The 15,503-nt window shown below is 39.8% G+C and overlaps 1 protein-coding gene across 3 annotated transcripts in view; it reads right to left on the bottom strand.

The window, feature by feature from the left end:
* NELL1 (neural EGFL like 1) overlaps positions 1–15,503 on the bottom strand; it is an 851,548-nt gene that overhangs the window by 655,470 nt on the left and 180,575 nt on the right. For all 3 annotated transcript variants that reach the window (XM_049890717.1, XM_049890719.1, XM_049890718.1), the window contains 2 exons: positions 8,006–8,078; positions 7,258–7,340 (listed from right to left, as the gene is read on the bottom strand). In XM_049890717.1, coding sequence (XP_049746674.1) covers positions 7,258–7,340; positions 8,006–8,078 — 156 coding nt within the window. The remainder of the gene's footprint in view (positions 1–7,257; positions 7,341–8,005; positions 8,079–15,503) is intronic.

Raw genomic sequence — 15,503 nt, 5'->3', positions numbered from 1 at the left:
AGAGACTGTCTGACTGAAAAGCAAATACCATTTCCTAAAAATTCATCAGTTTCTTTTTTCCCTCTCAATCACACTTATGCTTCCATGTCTTGAGTAGTTTCTCTCTCCAGGACATCTCTTTGATCCAACTAAGATTATTTCAAGGTAATGATGCAGGTATATTGACTGAACCTGAGGAATGATAATTCCCACCATCTTTCCACATGAACTATGGCTCCATTCTGCACATGCTCCTCTCTATACTCATAGGAGCACTAGCCTCTAGAGGTGGAATCTGTACATAATTCCAACCTTGGCTTTTCTCACTTATTTTATCTTTTTCGTATAAGCTTTTGGAATTTCTCAGGAAAACCTGTACCTTGTCTGCTTTTGTGGGTGATGCCAATGGGCAGAGAAAATAGCAAATAGGACCCTAGACAAGCTACAAGTACAGTAATTAGCCTCCAAAAATTTAAGAGTTGACTATGCCTAAAGTATTAGCTTCCTATGACTCCTTTTAATAATAAATGATCTTCCAAAAATTCAAGTTTCACTTAAAACTCTAGGCTAATCACAGAGTTCCCAGAATCTAGGATAATGAATTTCTTTAGAAATTCTTTAGGAAGTATTGGTAAAGTACACTGCCAATAGCTTACTAAGACCAAGCAACTGAAAGCTTAGATAGGGAAGAGATAAAAAAAAAAAAAAAAGACAACTTATATTATCTTTACTTCATCCCTATGTTGTTGTTAGCCGCCATCAAGTCGGTCTCTGGCTCATGGCAACCCCATACACAAAAGAATAAAAAACTGCCTAGTCCTGCACCATCCCTATATCAGTTGCAGACTAGACTATTGTGATCCACAGGGTTTTTACTGGCTGATTTTCAGAAGTAGATCACCAAGCCTTTCTTCCTAGTCCACCTCGGTCTGGAAGCTCCGTTGAAACCTGTTCAACATCATAAGAGCATGCAATCTTCCACTGACAGATGGATGGTGGTTGTGCTTGACATGCACTGGCCAGGAATCGAACCCACGTCCCCTATACAGAAGGCAAGAATTCTACCAGTGAACCACCACTGCCCCACAGTTGACTTCCATAGTCCCCCTAATTTCTATATAAGGCAGTGATTGATGTTTGGCTCGGATTTAACCAGGAAAGAATTGAACTAGCTCTGTTCCCCTCCTAGAAGTGGCATGGAACGGGGCATCTGTCCATGAGTAGAAACGTACCTGCCTTACTCTGAAAATCCGGAACAGCTCTAGTGTTTGTCACTCTGAGAAGGTAACGTCTTTAAGACAAAATGATTCAAAAGACAATTCTGTGTCTATCCAAGTTTCCTGAAAATCCAGGGACTTGCCGAAAGGTAATATTGGCCATTTCCAACAATGTCCAACAAAGCTGAGCTTTGCTCACCTACAAAACTTAATAATGCCAAAGACAGCCTCAGTTTCAATATGATGGAAGTTATTTTCAGGGCTGATTTTGTTTCTCTTCTGAACTCTGTTTACATGTTTAATTTACTTGGCCTTTTCTGACAACAGTGAAAACCCTTATCTCTGTAATAATAAGAATACATCAGATAGGCACAAAAGCAAAGGGATAGTCAGGCAAAAAGCTACTTTTCAAAGGTACTTAATATGTAACCTCACCTCCTCTCCCCTGTCAATCCCGTAACAACAATAAATAAAGGAGAAAAACAACTCTGAATCGAAAAATGAATCACATTTTCTGTCACTGGTATTAGCACGCTGAATTTATACAATTCATTTTCAAAAGCTATTTGTACACTACCTACGGTTTTCTCCAAGAATGCCTGCAGGCCCAAAAGATACAGTATCAAATCTACATCTCTATTCTCCTTTTCTTGGCGCATTTATTTCAGCAACCACGGACCGAATCGTTCATTCTTAACTCTACACGTTCAAAGACAGACAGTTGAGCTCTTTTTCACAGTAAGAGGTCAATGAGTGGATCTGAGTACATCAGTCGTGTAGTGGATTGCTTTTTTTTTTTTCATTTGAAATACCATTTATTTGGCATTCGCTATATGGAAGTGGGGAAAAAGTCTACCATTGTGTTAAACCTTTAAGCTTAATTGAAAAATCACTATTGAACTTCTCAAAACAATGAAAGTCTCAAAAGATGTGACAGGCTGAAATGTCACTCTAAGTGCTACCTGATTTGCATAGATATGTCAAAGATTTATGGTAATCAAGAAATGCCCAGATGCTAGAGCACTTCTTCTTCCTGAGCTTGGAGGCAGACTGGGACTACAGCATGGGTGGGATGCAAGAGCAGGACAGAGCCGGGCCCTATCAGAACGTGCTAAGCCCAAAAATGTCAAGACTACCTGGCATAACTTCCAGAGTAAATCAGGGGACTGGTGGACTCTTGTGGGTCATTAAGGGAGGTGGCAGATGACAAAAAAGGGCTACTACTTTAGGTAGCTGCCCTATACCTTCTCTGCCTTGAAAAAGTGTGGTTTTACCAGACCACCAAAAGAGGGCTCTTATCTACTCTAACCCCATCATCTGAAGATGGGTACAAGCATCACCCTTGAGCTCACCTGTATCAGGCAAGGAAACAGCCATTCATCAACATTCTCCTAACAGGAAAGGAGAAAAGGAGCGGTGAGCCCTCCTAGGCAGACCCCTGGGCTATCTGGCATCTGCATCTGTTTGGTTTAATCTGACTTTGGTTACCAGGTCTTGTCTGGCTTCTATATTGGACTTGCTTCCTGATAGGATTCCATGGCTTCTACTATGACCCAAGTGTGAGGACTTCCTGCTGCTTTCTAAGTCCTCCTGGAGCCTAGCTCTAAACCAAGGCCCTACAGGAACTTGCAGCCTCTGTCAGTGTCTGTGATGTCAAGTTTCTGGGGTAAGGTGTACATTTTCTTAGGTTGAACACTAAAAATAACTACCTCCACATATTAAATGCCCAACACCAGCCATGCACCAAACTAACTCTCATGGAATCTTTACAAAACCAGGAGTAGTTATCACTATTTTACGTATGGGGAAACTGCGGTTGAAACAAGTCATTCAGCTTCTTCAAGGCTACAAATATTCAAGGAAATGATAAAGAGGAGACTCATAATCAGACCAGTCTAATTCTAAAGCCCTATCTCCATTATGATCTATATGACTGCATACCTGTTTTACTCATGGGTGCTAGGCAACTCAAACCAAATCTCTCAAACTTAGAAACCTATTAGCTAAATTTTGCCACAAAAGGCTTATTTTATCTAAAGGCAATGCCTGGTCCAAGGGCAGTGATGGTTCAGTGGTAGAATTCTCACCATCCATGTGGGAGACCCAGATACGATTCCCACCCAGTACACCTCACACACAGCTACCACTCATCAGTCACTGGAGGCTCACGTGTTGCTGTGATGTTGAACAGGTTTCGGAGAAGCTTCCAGACTAATATGGACTAGGAAAAAAGGTCTAGCGATTTACTTCTGAAAATCAGCCAATGAAAACCTTATAGATCACAACAGTCCCATCCCCAAACAAACATGAGGAGGTGCAGTACCAGGCAGCATTTTGTGCCATTGCTCATGGGGTCACCATGAGTTGAAGGGAGACCCAACAGCAGCTAATAGCAACAACAAAGCCTGGTCCAAACAGATTTGGTGCTATAGAATTCTCTTCGAATCTCAATAGTTCTTTACCTTCCAGTTTCCCTCACAATCACCAGCCCAGAAACATCTTCCAAGGAAAAAGCAGCTAATCTCCACACTCCATTTCTGCTAAAAGGGTCAATTATACTTCCGCTTCCACCAATATGGTTGACTAAATACTCTGCAAGATTTCACCAATTTGAACAAACTAAAATGCTGCATAAAATATACAAATAAAACTTCTTAAAACCATCCCTGATCTGAAAGAAAAGGAAGAAATCTGCAGAAGCCTAGACAAAGTGACAGCAGGGATCCTAAAAAAAAAAAAAGGAAGCCAAAAACATGGAGCCCTTAAGTTTCCTTCTTGATGGCTGCACAGGGTGCAAGAAGAGGAGGTAAGGAACTGGGTCTGCCTAAGATGGGGCAGGGGGGTCTTAAAGGAAACTCCTGCATATACGTGGAAACCCTAAAGGGCTGTACCCGCAGTTTAAGAGTGAACAAAAAAGAAGCAAGATTTAAGCAAGTTTTAGAGAGAAAACTTTCCGATTCTCACCTTGGCACTTGCTGGAGGGAGAAAATCTTAAGAAAATTCTCATAGAATCTTTCTTAAGAATTCACCTAGCCTAACCTAGATTTGCAGTCTACTTATGACCAGTCTGTGTGGCCTGAAAAATCCTTAAGCAGATAATTGAATATGATTGTGGTACTGAGGGTCCTGGCAGAAGTATAGATAATGGCAACCCAGGACTCAAAGGATTTCCACATATTTCCAAGGAAAACAAGCAACTCACAGCCACAACAGTGAGTTAAGAAGCCTCGTTCTTGCTCTAACTTTCCCCCCTGAAAAGCTGCCACAAGCTCTGTGTTCACACTTCACTCCTTATAGGAGCCATCTGAAAATTTATCTCACCTCAACAAAATGATTAAACAGGCACTCTTCCTCTCTTTTTACTTGCTCGTTCTTCTTGCTGATATCTCCATCCTTGTGCTGGTAGCATCTACCTCCTTCTATCTATCAGTCCTTCCCTCTTTGCATTTTCTCTTTCTTTCCAACCATTTCTTCTCCCACCATAAACTTTCTCAGCCATTATTCAACTTTCGAGATCTACGGACCTGAGTTCAAGTCCCAGATCTGCCATCCACTAACTTGGGAAAAGTTATATAGCCTTCCTGTATCTCAGTCTTCATGTCTGTAAAGTGGGCTAATAGATCAAACCTAGTTTATAGACTTTGTCAGGAAATTTAAAGTGATAATGAATATAAAATTTTAAACATTGAAACCCTAGTGGCGTAGTGGTTAAGTGCTATGGCTGTAACCAAAAGGTCCGCAGTTTGAATCCGCCAGGCACTCCTTGGAAACTCTATGGGGCAGTTCTACTCTGCCCTATAGGGTCACTATGAGTTGGAATCGACTCGACAGGCAGCGGGTTTGGTTTGGTTAAACTAACACATAGTAACCACTCAATAAATATTTAGTATTAGGGAGTGATTTTCCAAAAATATATATCAGCAGTTGACAAACAAGCTTATGAGCCAAAACCAGGTCCACCACCTATTTTTGTATGGCCTGTGAGCTAAAAAATTATACGCTTTTTAACAGTTATATTTTAAATGTTTATAAATGATTATATTTAAATGACTTAACTATTTACATGATATCCTTGATTTTGTCTCTTGACCTGCAATGCCTAAACTTTACTATGTGTTCCTTTACAGAAAAAATTCACCAATTCCTGTTTTCAATTCTTGTAGATTCCAAACTATGCAGTGAAAATGGAAGTACTCAGTTTTCAAATTATAATTCTATTCACGTGTTTGGAAGAAACAGACTTATAAATCTGCCATAGTGCCAGAGGCAGAGTTTAGAAGGTGGATTAAACCATTTTCTGCTTGCAATTGTCCACAATTAAATATCTTCTGCCTCACAAATGCCCATTTTACATAATAATGTTTGAAGGACAGAGCTCAGTGTGGCTCCGGATAATGCATGACTAAAAAGAGAAAAATGGCATTCCCTGCAATGGGAAAGAATGAGAAAGAAACGGGCGGGCATCCTCGAAGCTGGGGGATGGAGAGACACAATCACCTGTGACTGAGTGGCATGTTTCTTGTTCCAAAAATTTGGTAGCAAGCTAAAATATAATTAGCCGTATTGAGATCAAGCTGCTCCAGACAATATGAAATAAAAGCCTCTCTACACCACAAGCTGGGAAGGCAAATTATTGCCTGCATGTCCCATTTCCACCGCACTGTGAAGTGAAAAGCTAATACTTCCTGTCTCAGCCCCCTCTTACAGAAGTGCTCCATCTCTCCTTCCCAGAAAAAAGGGACTCGGCTTGGCCAAAAACCCCATTTGAAACAGGGAAGTATCTTCAGTGGTACAATCTATGCTTTCAAAAACACAGCCCTACCTCCCAAACACTTACCTGCCCACCATTTTTTTTCCCACATGTCATGGCTGATGGCAGGAAGCAGGGGGCAGTCACAGCCACAGGTAGAATAGGTTTAATGTATCATTTCCACTGTTATTAAAATTCTTCCTTTCAAAGAGTATAATGTCTCTTAGGCTCAACCTAATTCTTTCCGCACCCCAGGCCAGAACTCATGTCCACAACTGACTGGTATCATAACATCAGCATTTGCCACGTTTTCCATTTATTCCGTGCCTTTCTCCACAAGGCTCAGGGCTTTTCATTATGAATCTAAACATTACGAATATACACTAAAGCACTTAATTGTTTACATTTTTGGCTCTGCCAAAATGTACTCGATGTAAATGTCTCTGGGGTAGATATCATGCCTTGTTCATCACTGCCTCCTTTGCGCCTACTACCAAAACCAAAAAACCAAACATGTTGCCATTGAGTCGATTCCGGCTCATAGGGACCCTATAAGACAGCGTAAAACTGCCCCAAGTAGCACCTGGTGAATTCGAACTGCTGACCTTTTGCTTAGCAGCCAATTTCTTAACCACTGCGCCACCAGGGCCCGGTGCCTATTACAGAGCCTGGCAAATAGTGGGTCTTCAGAAGATGCTTGTTGAGTGGATGATGAGGAGCAAAAGATGCAGAATTATAAAACTGAAGGATCTGGAAGGCCAACTTTGCCTCCTTAGCTATTTAACTCAGGGCCAGCCCTAAAATGAATCATACATTAGACCTATGATATAATGCCTTCCTTTGACAGTAATCTGTTCCTAACAGTCGCTATTTTGCCCCTTCTGATTACTGGCAATTATTCTTACATCCAAAATGCATTAGCTTATACGCAGCAGTGGCTCTGACCATATATCTTCTCACAGTGTTACCACTTGAATAAAAAAAAAAAAAAAAAAATTTTTTTTTTTTTTTCCCCACTTTCATAGCAGTGGACAAATGCCTTTTCACTCCCAGGGAAGCTACAGTGATACATATTGCCTCTTGTTTTGAAACATTTTTCAGGAGAACATTTTGATACAGCCTAATGGTCTCAAAGACATGACTGGTTATGTTTCCTATAGATACTCCTATTTCAAGTAAGAATAAACCATTTGGGGAGTAACATATTCCAGATGCCAAGGCTAAAAATCTTTCCATTACAGCATATCACTGTAAATTCCAGATAGGACAGAGAAAAAAATGAAACACCACAAGCGAAATTCAGATACCTACTTTTGCAGTCATCTTGGCCAAAAGCTCTTGTAAATCCATTATTCCTTGAACCAGGCTTAAAAAGTCACTGCAGGTTGGGCAAGCTCAATAAAGAAAATATAAAATATATATTGATACAGTGTTTATATCAGTAAGAAATTTTTAAAACAGTAGGCATTTTGCTATGTAGAAGGGTTTTTGCTTTTTGTTTGAAAGTATTACTTTGAAACTGGAGCGAAATCACAGAGGATTTCAGACCTGGATCTTTCTTAAAAAGCAAAAGGAAAGGAAATAGGAGAAGGGGCTGTTAACTCAAAAGAAGGGCAATATAACACTTTTAAATTAAAATTAAACCCCATTTTTTATTGAAAGGTAAACAGAAAACATGAAGTGTGGAGAAAGTAAACTCAGATCCAGGTCAAGAAATTTAAACAACACATTATTTTATACATATATTAAAAAAACATATATATATTTCATTACATTAAACGTACCTTTCTGTATCAACCTACAGAACCAAAGCTGTAATATTACCCTTTTCTTAACTTAATTTTTTAGTTCTGTAAATGATACGTAATCCCTTTTAAAAATTCAAAAACACAGAAGAATAAGATAGAAAAAATAAGTTCTCCTTCACATCCCTCACCACCTTAGAAGTCAGCACTGCAAGGAGTTTCATGTGAATCAATCCTTCCAGACTTATTTCTCTGATATTATCAACAAATCTTAATTTAAAATTCACAAGTGCTGCTTTTAAAATGCTACTTACTGCGATTCAGGTTCGGACACTGTGTGATGTATCCATTCGGCATAAAGATGATTTTTCCATCTTGGATAGTCCCCTTGATAATGGAAGAGAGAGGTGACCATTAAGGTTACAGTCACTGGTTCAAATGAACCATGTGCACTCATTCTGTGCAGGTTAGTTTTTTTTTTTTTTTAATTGATATTCTCATTCTAAGGGTGAGCTGGGCTTAATCCACACTGATCCACTCCAAACCATTCTCTTCCAGAAATCTTGAAATGTACGCTAAGAAACAACAATTAGTTACCGCTGGTTAATGACATCATGGCACCAATGATGCATCAGTAAATGGCCTTAAACTATTGAACTAAAAATAGATTGATGCAATAAAAATTCATCTCAATCCCTAGTCATCATTGAACATTAAATACTGCTGATCTACAAGATTTTTTTTTTATAAAAAGTAGGAATAAGGAAATGATAGAAACATATTAGGCTAAAACATTTCTATTGATTCAGTCAAGGAAATAAAATTCGACCTTGGGAAAATTCCGTGATGATCTTTGCTCCATGGCTAATTGAGTGAGTAACATGAGTCTTTGCTAGTGAGTCTTAAAATGTCCTCACCATCTCTCTGTAATTAAAAACATGTCTTTTGATTCTATAACTCAGTCTGGAAGAACAACCTTAATGTAAGAAAGTCATCAGGGCTGCTATCTCTCAATGAAAATATTGACTTGACTTTTGGATTTTTTCACCAAGTTGAATTTCAAGATTCTGTTTTTAGGACTTTTTTTTTTCTTTCATTTGATGGAAGAGATATTACCAAACAGATGGAAGATGATTCAGAATATTGAGCTTAATCTATAAATAAAATACAGGCTTAAGATAGTGTGGCAAGTCTCTCAGAGGGAGCAACATTTAACATTCATGTGCTTATTTTCTAAACAGCAGAAGGTCATCAGCAAACGCTTGATTCTGCTTATTATTTCAAGATAAAATATGAATTGAAAATAGTAATAGAAATAATAAGATCATAGCACCTCTTCCTCTGAATTATATACATTTATTAACCTCTTCCTCTTAGAGGATGCAGTGTTTGTGATTATGAGTGGAGACAAATTCACCATGGGGAAGAGGGCCCTGCCAGGGCTTCTCAATATTAATTCACAATCTCTTCCAGGGGAATACCAAGGAGCAATTAATGGAGCGCAATCTAAGAGAATTAGCTTTTCCCCAGGACAAAGCTGCTCAGTTTTTCAAAGCAAGTTAACTCCTTCAAGGGGCCACGGCACATTTTACGCACGTGACAATATGAGAAAAGCATGGGATTGGAAGTCAAGGGGCCTGGGTTCAGGTTCTGGATCCTTCTCTAGCTAACTGGGTGAACTTCAACAATAAGTCAACCACCTTCTCTAAGCCTTGGTGTCTTGTTTTGGAAAAATAGTTTTTGGATACAAAAGCTAAAGATTCAGCACTCAAGTTCTGGGATTCAATGAAACAGGCAAACAAAGTGAAATCATCATAATTACATCTCTCTACTTTTACTATCTTTTAAGTAAAAAAAAAAAAAATAGGGCAAAGTAAACTCTAGATTTCCATCGAAGAACAGATCATCGTAAAAAATTGAATATCACATTAAAAAACATCTGTCTAACCAGACTGAATATGGGGTGAATTTAGGGTGACCATTCAGATTTGCCCAGGACTTAGGGATTTTCTGGGACATGGGATTTCAGTAAAAAAATAGAAACCAGTCCCTGGCAAAGGGGGACAGTTGGTCACTCTAGGCAACGTGGAAGTAGCAAAGGCACATATACCATAAAAGGATGGGTCTATCTATTTATCTATTTATTATTTAAAAAAAATAATAAATAGCAGACCCTAAATCATCCTTATGTTTATCAGCCATGGAAAGAAACATTTAGAAACCTGGAGAACATCTGTCATGGTATCAATCAGCTTTCCAAAAACAAATGGAAAATCCAGTTTTAAAGGATACTCCTTCCCACTCATGCCACAGCAACATAACAGATACAAAGCAGTTTTCCTCCCCTCCCCTGTTTTTTCAAATGCCTCTACAAAAGAGTTTGGTTACATTATAACTGGCCTCCTCCACACCCTTCCCCTAGCTACATCTTCTCACTTTTCTGTCTTGCCACATTTAATCTTTGGCACATGTGTGTTACACAGTTTATTAGATGAAGGTCAATAATGTTGACTTGAACAAAACCAGAAATAAGAGCCGACAGCTTCTCAATGCTCATTAACACAAAAGCCCAAAGCACTCAGGGTACGTGTGTGAGCGCATGTTTCCTGAGCTCATAGGGGTCAACCCACAAACTGACATAAAAACTTGTTCCTGCCAGATGAATCAAGATTGGAATGTTAATGTACTTGAATGGATATAATTTGATGCTGGATTAAAAGAATGGTGGCAATACACTGTACAAACACGAACTGTAATCCAAATAAGGCTGAGTGCACGTGTGAGTGAATGTGAATGTCTACATATGTATATATTCCAGCATCTTCTCCAGAACAAGAACCAGTAGGTCTTGCACTGAACTGACATAAGGACTACGCAGAGCCTAGGCATTTGCCAATAAAAGAAACTTTCAAACATGTAGTTTTCTTCATAAAACTACGACAAGAAGTTCTATAAAAGATAAAACTACAAAGTAGTTCAACCAGCCCTCTTCCTCCCCCCCCAAAAAAAATCATCTATGAGGATTTCCATAGATGAAAATGTGCCTTCAAGCAACTTCTCCCAAAGGAGATGAGGAATAAAAAGAGTTTCTATTATTTCTCCTCATTTAACTTTAAATGTATCTACGCTTAAGTGAAAAATGCAACTCCAACTGAGCCTGTATTAGTTGATCTTATTTGATTTCATTTTTTCAGACCTATGCTTTATTTCACTTCATTAATTGTGGCAGTGGTTCTCAAGCTTTGAGTTTAAGAATCATCGTATGTGTTTAAAGTTCAGATTTCTCGGTTAGCCCCTAGAGAGTCTGCTTCAGTAGGGTTGGGGTGGTGCTTTTATAAAAGGCATCCCAGATGATTCTGATGAAAGATCCCCCACTTTCAAAGGATCCCACTTTGAAAAACGTGTTTTATTGTTAACCACTGCTTCTTTTGAAGTAATAGAGTTTACTCACTAAAAGTTCGCAGTGGTTAAAAAAAAAAAAAAAAAACCCACTGCCATCGAGTCAATTCCAACTCAGGTGATTAAAACAGCATCCAAAACCCACATACGAATAGAGTAAAATCCCACTGATATGGAACTAAATAAAGAACAACAGAATATATTGTAAACACCACGAGGGCAAGAAACATGTATTACCATCTCAGCATCCCCTGCAGTTCCTGTCATAGTATATTTCACATGGCAGGCACAGTAAACATTTTTAAGGCATCAGATTCTGAAAAACTATAAATTACACAATATTAAACCACATAATTTTGAGAGCTGTTAGGATCCATGAGAGAACAGTGGTGGTCCAGTGGTAGAATTCTTGCCTTTCATGTGTGTGGCTATGGTGTTGAACAGGCCTCAGAGGAGCTTCCAGATTAAAACAGACTAGGAAGAAAGGCCTGGCAATCTACTTCCGAAAATCAGCCAATGAAAACTCCATGGATCACAATGGTCTGATCATGCAACCAATCACGAGGATGGCACAGGACTGGGTAGCGTTTCTCATTCCCTTCAGCATGGGGCCCCCATGAGCTGGGGGCCAATTCAACAATACCTAACAGCAGGGTCTGTGAAGGTCATATTACGCATTCATTTTTAACACAGGCGTACATATCAGCATTTTGGAGGAGTTAGGACAGAACAGTCACATATATTTTTTTAAAAACTTCTGAGGTGATTTTGATACCCCCCAACGAGAAAACTATTGATCTAGGGCCAGATCACCTGCTCATTTTACCTGTGAAATACCCAAGGCTCAGATATTTTAGTAGCTTTCCTAATGGACACTTTAGTCCTTGGACATGCACTACAAGTCTACTAACTCCAAAACCCGTGCTGTGCCACTACAACACACGTAAGTAAAAATATATTAGAGGAAGCCCCATAGTTACAAGAGCTAGCGAGATGTGGCTATAAAGGACTGTTACCAAAATGGGGTTCTAAATTGCCCTCACGGATGGCTACTAACCAAGTTTATGGAACAATTATTTGCATTTGATGCAAACAGTTTGCTAAAACAGTTTTTCAGTGCTGGAAGACAGAGGTTGTTTTAGGTAGCCTGCGACTTCCCCCTGCAATCATGTTTACGCTATTAATTTGCTAAACGATAGTTTTTTCATTGTTAGTGCAATGGGAAACCTCAGCGGATCTGTGGATGGAAATGCATCCCTGAAGTGCAAAGAACGATTAAGAGGCTTTTACCATTAGTACCGAAGGAAGGAAGGTAGGTAGGCGAATGACAGTTTTCCCGTTTGTCTAGTCCACCTGTTGCCTCCTCTACCTCCTGCAGTCAGCTCACTGTGCCTTGAAAAATAAATCTGCACCAGGCAGGTTGTACATTATGGGTTTTTAATGTTTGGGAAGCTAACGACCACTATTTCCATGGTTCTGAGAACATTTCTCATTTCACAGTATGAAATGTAGAAAGACGCAATTAAAAAAAAAAAGTTTAGAAAATTATGCCATTAGACACTCTTTGGTATGGAATAAACTAAGATTAGGCAAGCCCTCCTAACACTCAGAGGTTTCCGATACAAATGAAAGCAGCTTTTACTGCCAAACAAATGCCAATTCTTTTTTAACACTCTTATTTCCCTGCAGATCTATGTTTACACTGAAGGAAATGGCTCTTATTTTTTTCTATGCTAAAACACTGAAACAAATTGCTTTGAAAGGAAAAGGGGAAGGGGGCGGGGAGAGCTCCTGCCGGGCATGTAAATACGTGGATGAAGATGTGGTCTGTTTATCAACTGGCAAGGACCCAAGATTTGGCAACAGACTAACAAAACATAAGACTTGGGAAACTCACAAGGATTTTCAAAACGCAACCAATTATATATTTCTGCCCTGAAGACACTTAATAAAATATTCCAGCTGGCATAAAAGCCAAGACACTTGTCAACTTTCATTATGATCAATAAAAACTGTCAGCTTATTAGCATATCATTAGCTGCCCCACTGTTTCCAAAGTCTTAATGCATAGAAATATTAATTCACCGAAGTATAATATTCCCCAGTTCTGTGATTTTGACTTTCCACATGAAAGGAAAAATAAGAATTAAAGATGGGAGGAATCTAATCTAGCTTCTTTTTCTATGTGCCTATAAACATATGTTTACCATCTGCGGAATTATGGGAAGCAGCTGAGGTAAAAAAAAAAACAACAGCTGTAGCATTAAAAAAAAAAAATGTAATCAATTTCTCTTCCCAGTGACAGCTCAGCTGTTAACGGAGACAGTGATGTCCAGGTAAGAGAAAGGTTTCGGACCCCAACTCACCAGACAGACAGAGAGAGCCTTGGCCTCTGTGAAAGACTTTTGCGGGGGGAAGACTCCCCGAGATCTCAACTATATAGAACACACAAACCACTGAAACATCCAGTAACTCAGTGCAGTTCACCTAGTCTTGTTCCTTATTTCTTTACCCTCTGAAATGGTAACAGCATAATCAGCTTAGAATGTATCAAAGGGAAATTGAGGGGATAGTCAGCCATCTTGATAATGAAAATCCACAACAATCAGAAGACTTCGATAAGCCTACATGACTGGCCGCCATTTTCTCTGATGGATGCTGTGTTGATGTGAAGAAATCCCCCAGCTTGTGTTCTGTGTCTCAGACAGGAATTACTTCATGTTCAAGGCTTCCGAGCCAGGCACCAAGCAAGTGGTTCCACCCTCCGCTCCTTCATCAGCAGCACTTTTATTGCACTATCTGTAAGGATCCACAGGGGCCCAGAAATTACATCTGACAAGTGGGGAGCTTCCGCTTTTACTTTATCTACAAAGCAACGTATTAATATTTAAAATAGAGAATAATGTTATTTTAACCTGAAAACACATCACAAGCATTTTTAGTTCTGGAGCAATAAAGCTGGCGTGGTTCTGGGTTGCGGGAGGCAGCTTCTACGGGATAAAAAGATGCGCTGACTCTCACCTGCAAAGCGTCTCTTTTTTAAGAGAGATTTTCATAGTGTTGAATTGATCAAGAGGTAATTTCCATAACGTGACACTGGCATTGTTCCTCCACCCCAGACATCTCATTTCACCAGAGGATGGCCAGAAGCACTGGCTGGCGTCCAGGATTCCAAGGGGGAAATGAGTTTTGATAGCCTCACCATGGAGATCACCCTTCTACAGATCCATTCAATGGGGCCATTGCTCCCTGGGCAGACCTGCTGCTTCTCACTTATACCACCTGTTCATTTGGGCTGAGGACCTGGCAAAAGACAGTATTTCTGTTCTCCATACGACATGATGTAGTTAAGTGAAATGTCTCCATCATCTAACGCAGTGACTAGTACATGATAAAAAAAAAAAAAAGACCCTGATAAATATTTGTCAAATGAATGAGTAAAGGCTCTGAAATCAAACGCACCTAGGCTTAAACCACATTTTCGTCACTTACTGGCTGTGTGATCTTGGCAGCTCCCTTCATAGCTCTCAGTCTTGCTTCCTGATCTACATAATGGGGATAATAATATCTACCTCAGTTGGATTCTCTAAAGGTTAAATGCAATTAATTTAGATAATGTATGTAGGGCCAGACAAGGTCCAGTACACAGGAAGCACTGGGTTAAGTGTTGGTTCTCTTCTTCCACACCTCCCTATCCCATTTCTGAAGCAAATTGCTTGTCCCAGGCTCTAAACACTCCTCATGCTTTCTGTCTACATCAGGTATTTGGTCTCCTCAAGGCAAGGCTCCTTACAGAGAAACATACACTCATGGAGCTGGAAAGGATACTATGACTAACTGTTCTCTCTCTTTAATCACATCCTCCCAATTGAAATGGAAATCCCTAAAATGCAGGTAAACCAAGAACCAAACTCATTGCCATCAAATCAATTCCAACACATAGCAACCCTATAGGACAGAGTAGAACTGCCCCATAGGGTTTCCAAGGCTGTAATCTTCACAGAAGCAGACGTCACATCTCCACAGCCCCCCTCTCCCCGCCCTGCAATTAACAGCCAAGCACTTAACCACTGTGCCACCAAAAAAAAGTTAACTGTGGAGTCAATTCCAACTCATAGCAACTCTATAGGATAGAACAGAACTGCCTCATAGGGTTTCCAAGGAGCAGCTGGTGGACTCAAACTCCAACCTCTTGGTTAGCAGCCGAGCTCTTAACCACTGCACCACCATAGCTCCATACGGTGCCATCAGGGCTCCCTAAAGGCAGGTAAAGTGCCTATCATTTCTGTAGTATAATGTCAAGGACATAAGCCAGTAAAAAGAAAACAGTTGCCACTGAGTCGATTCCAACTCATGATGACCCCATGTGTGTCATAGCAGAACCGTGCTCCAAAGGGTTTTCAGTGGCTGAGT

This window comes from Elephas maximus, chromosome 7 (assembly GCF_024166365.1).
Source record: "Elephas maximus indicus isolate mEleMax1 chromosome 7, mEleMax1 primary haplotype, whole genome shotgun sequence".
Lineage (NCBI taxonomy): Eukaryota > Metazoa > Chordata > Mammalia > Proboscidea > Elephantidae > Elephas > Elephas maximus.
This window is presented reverse-complemented; position numbering and strand designations above follow the sequence as displayed.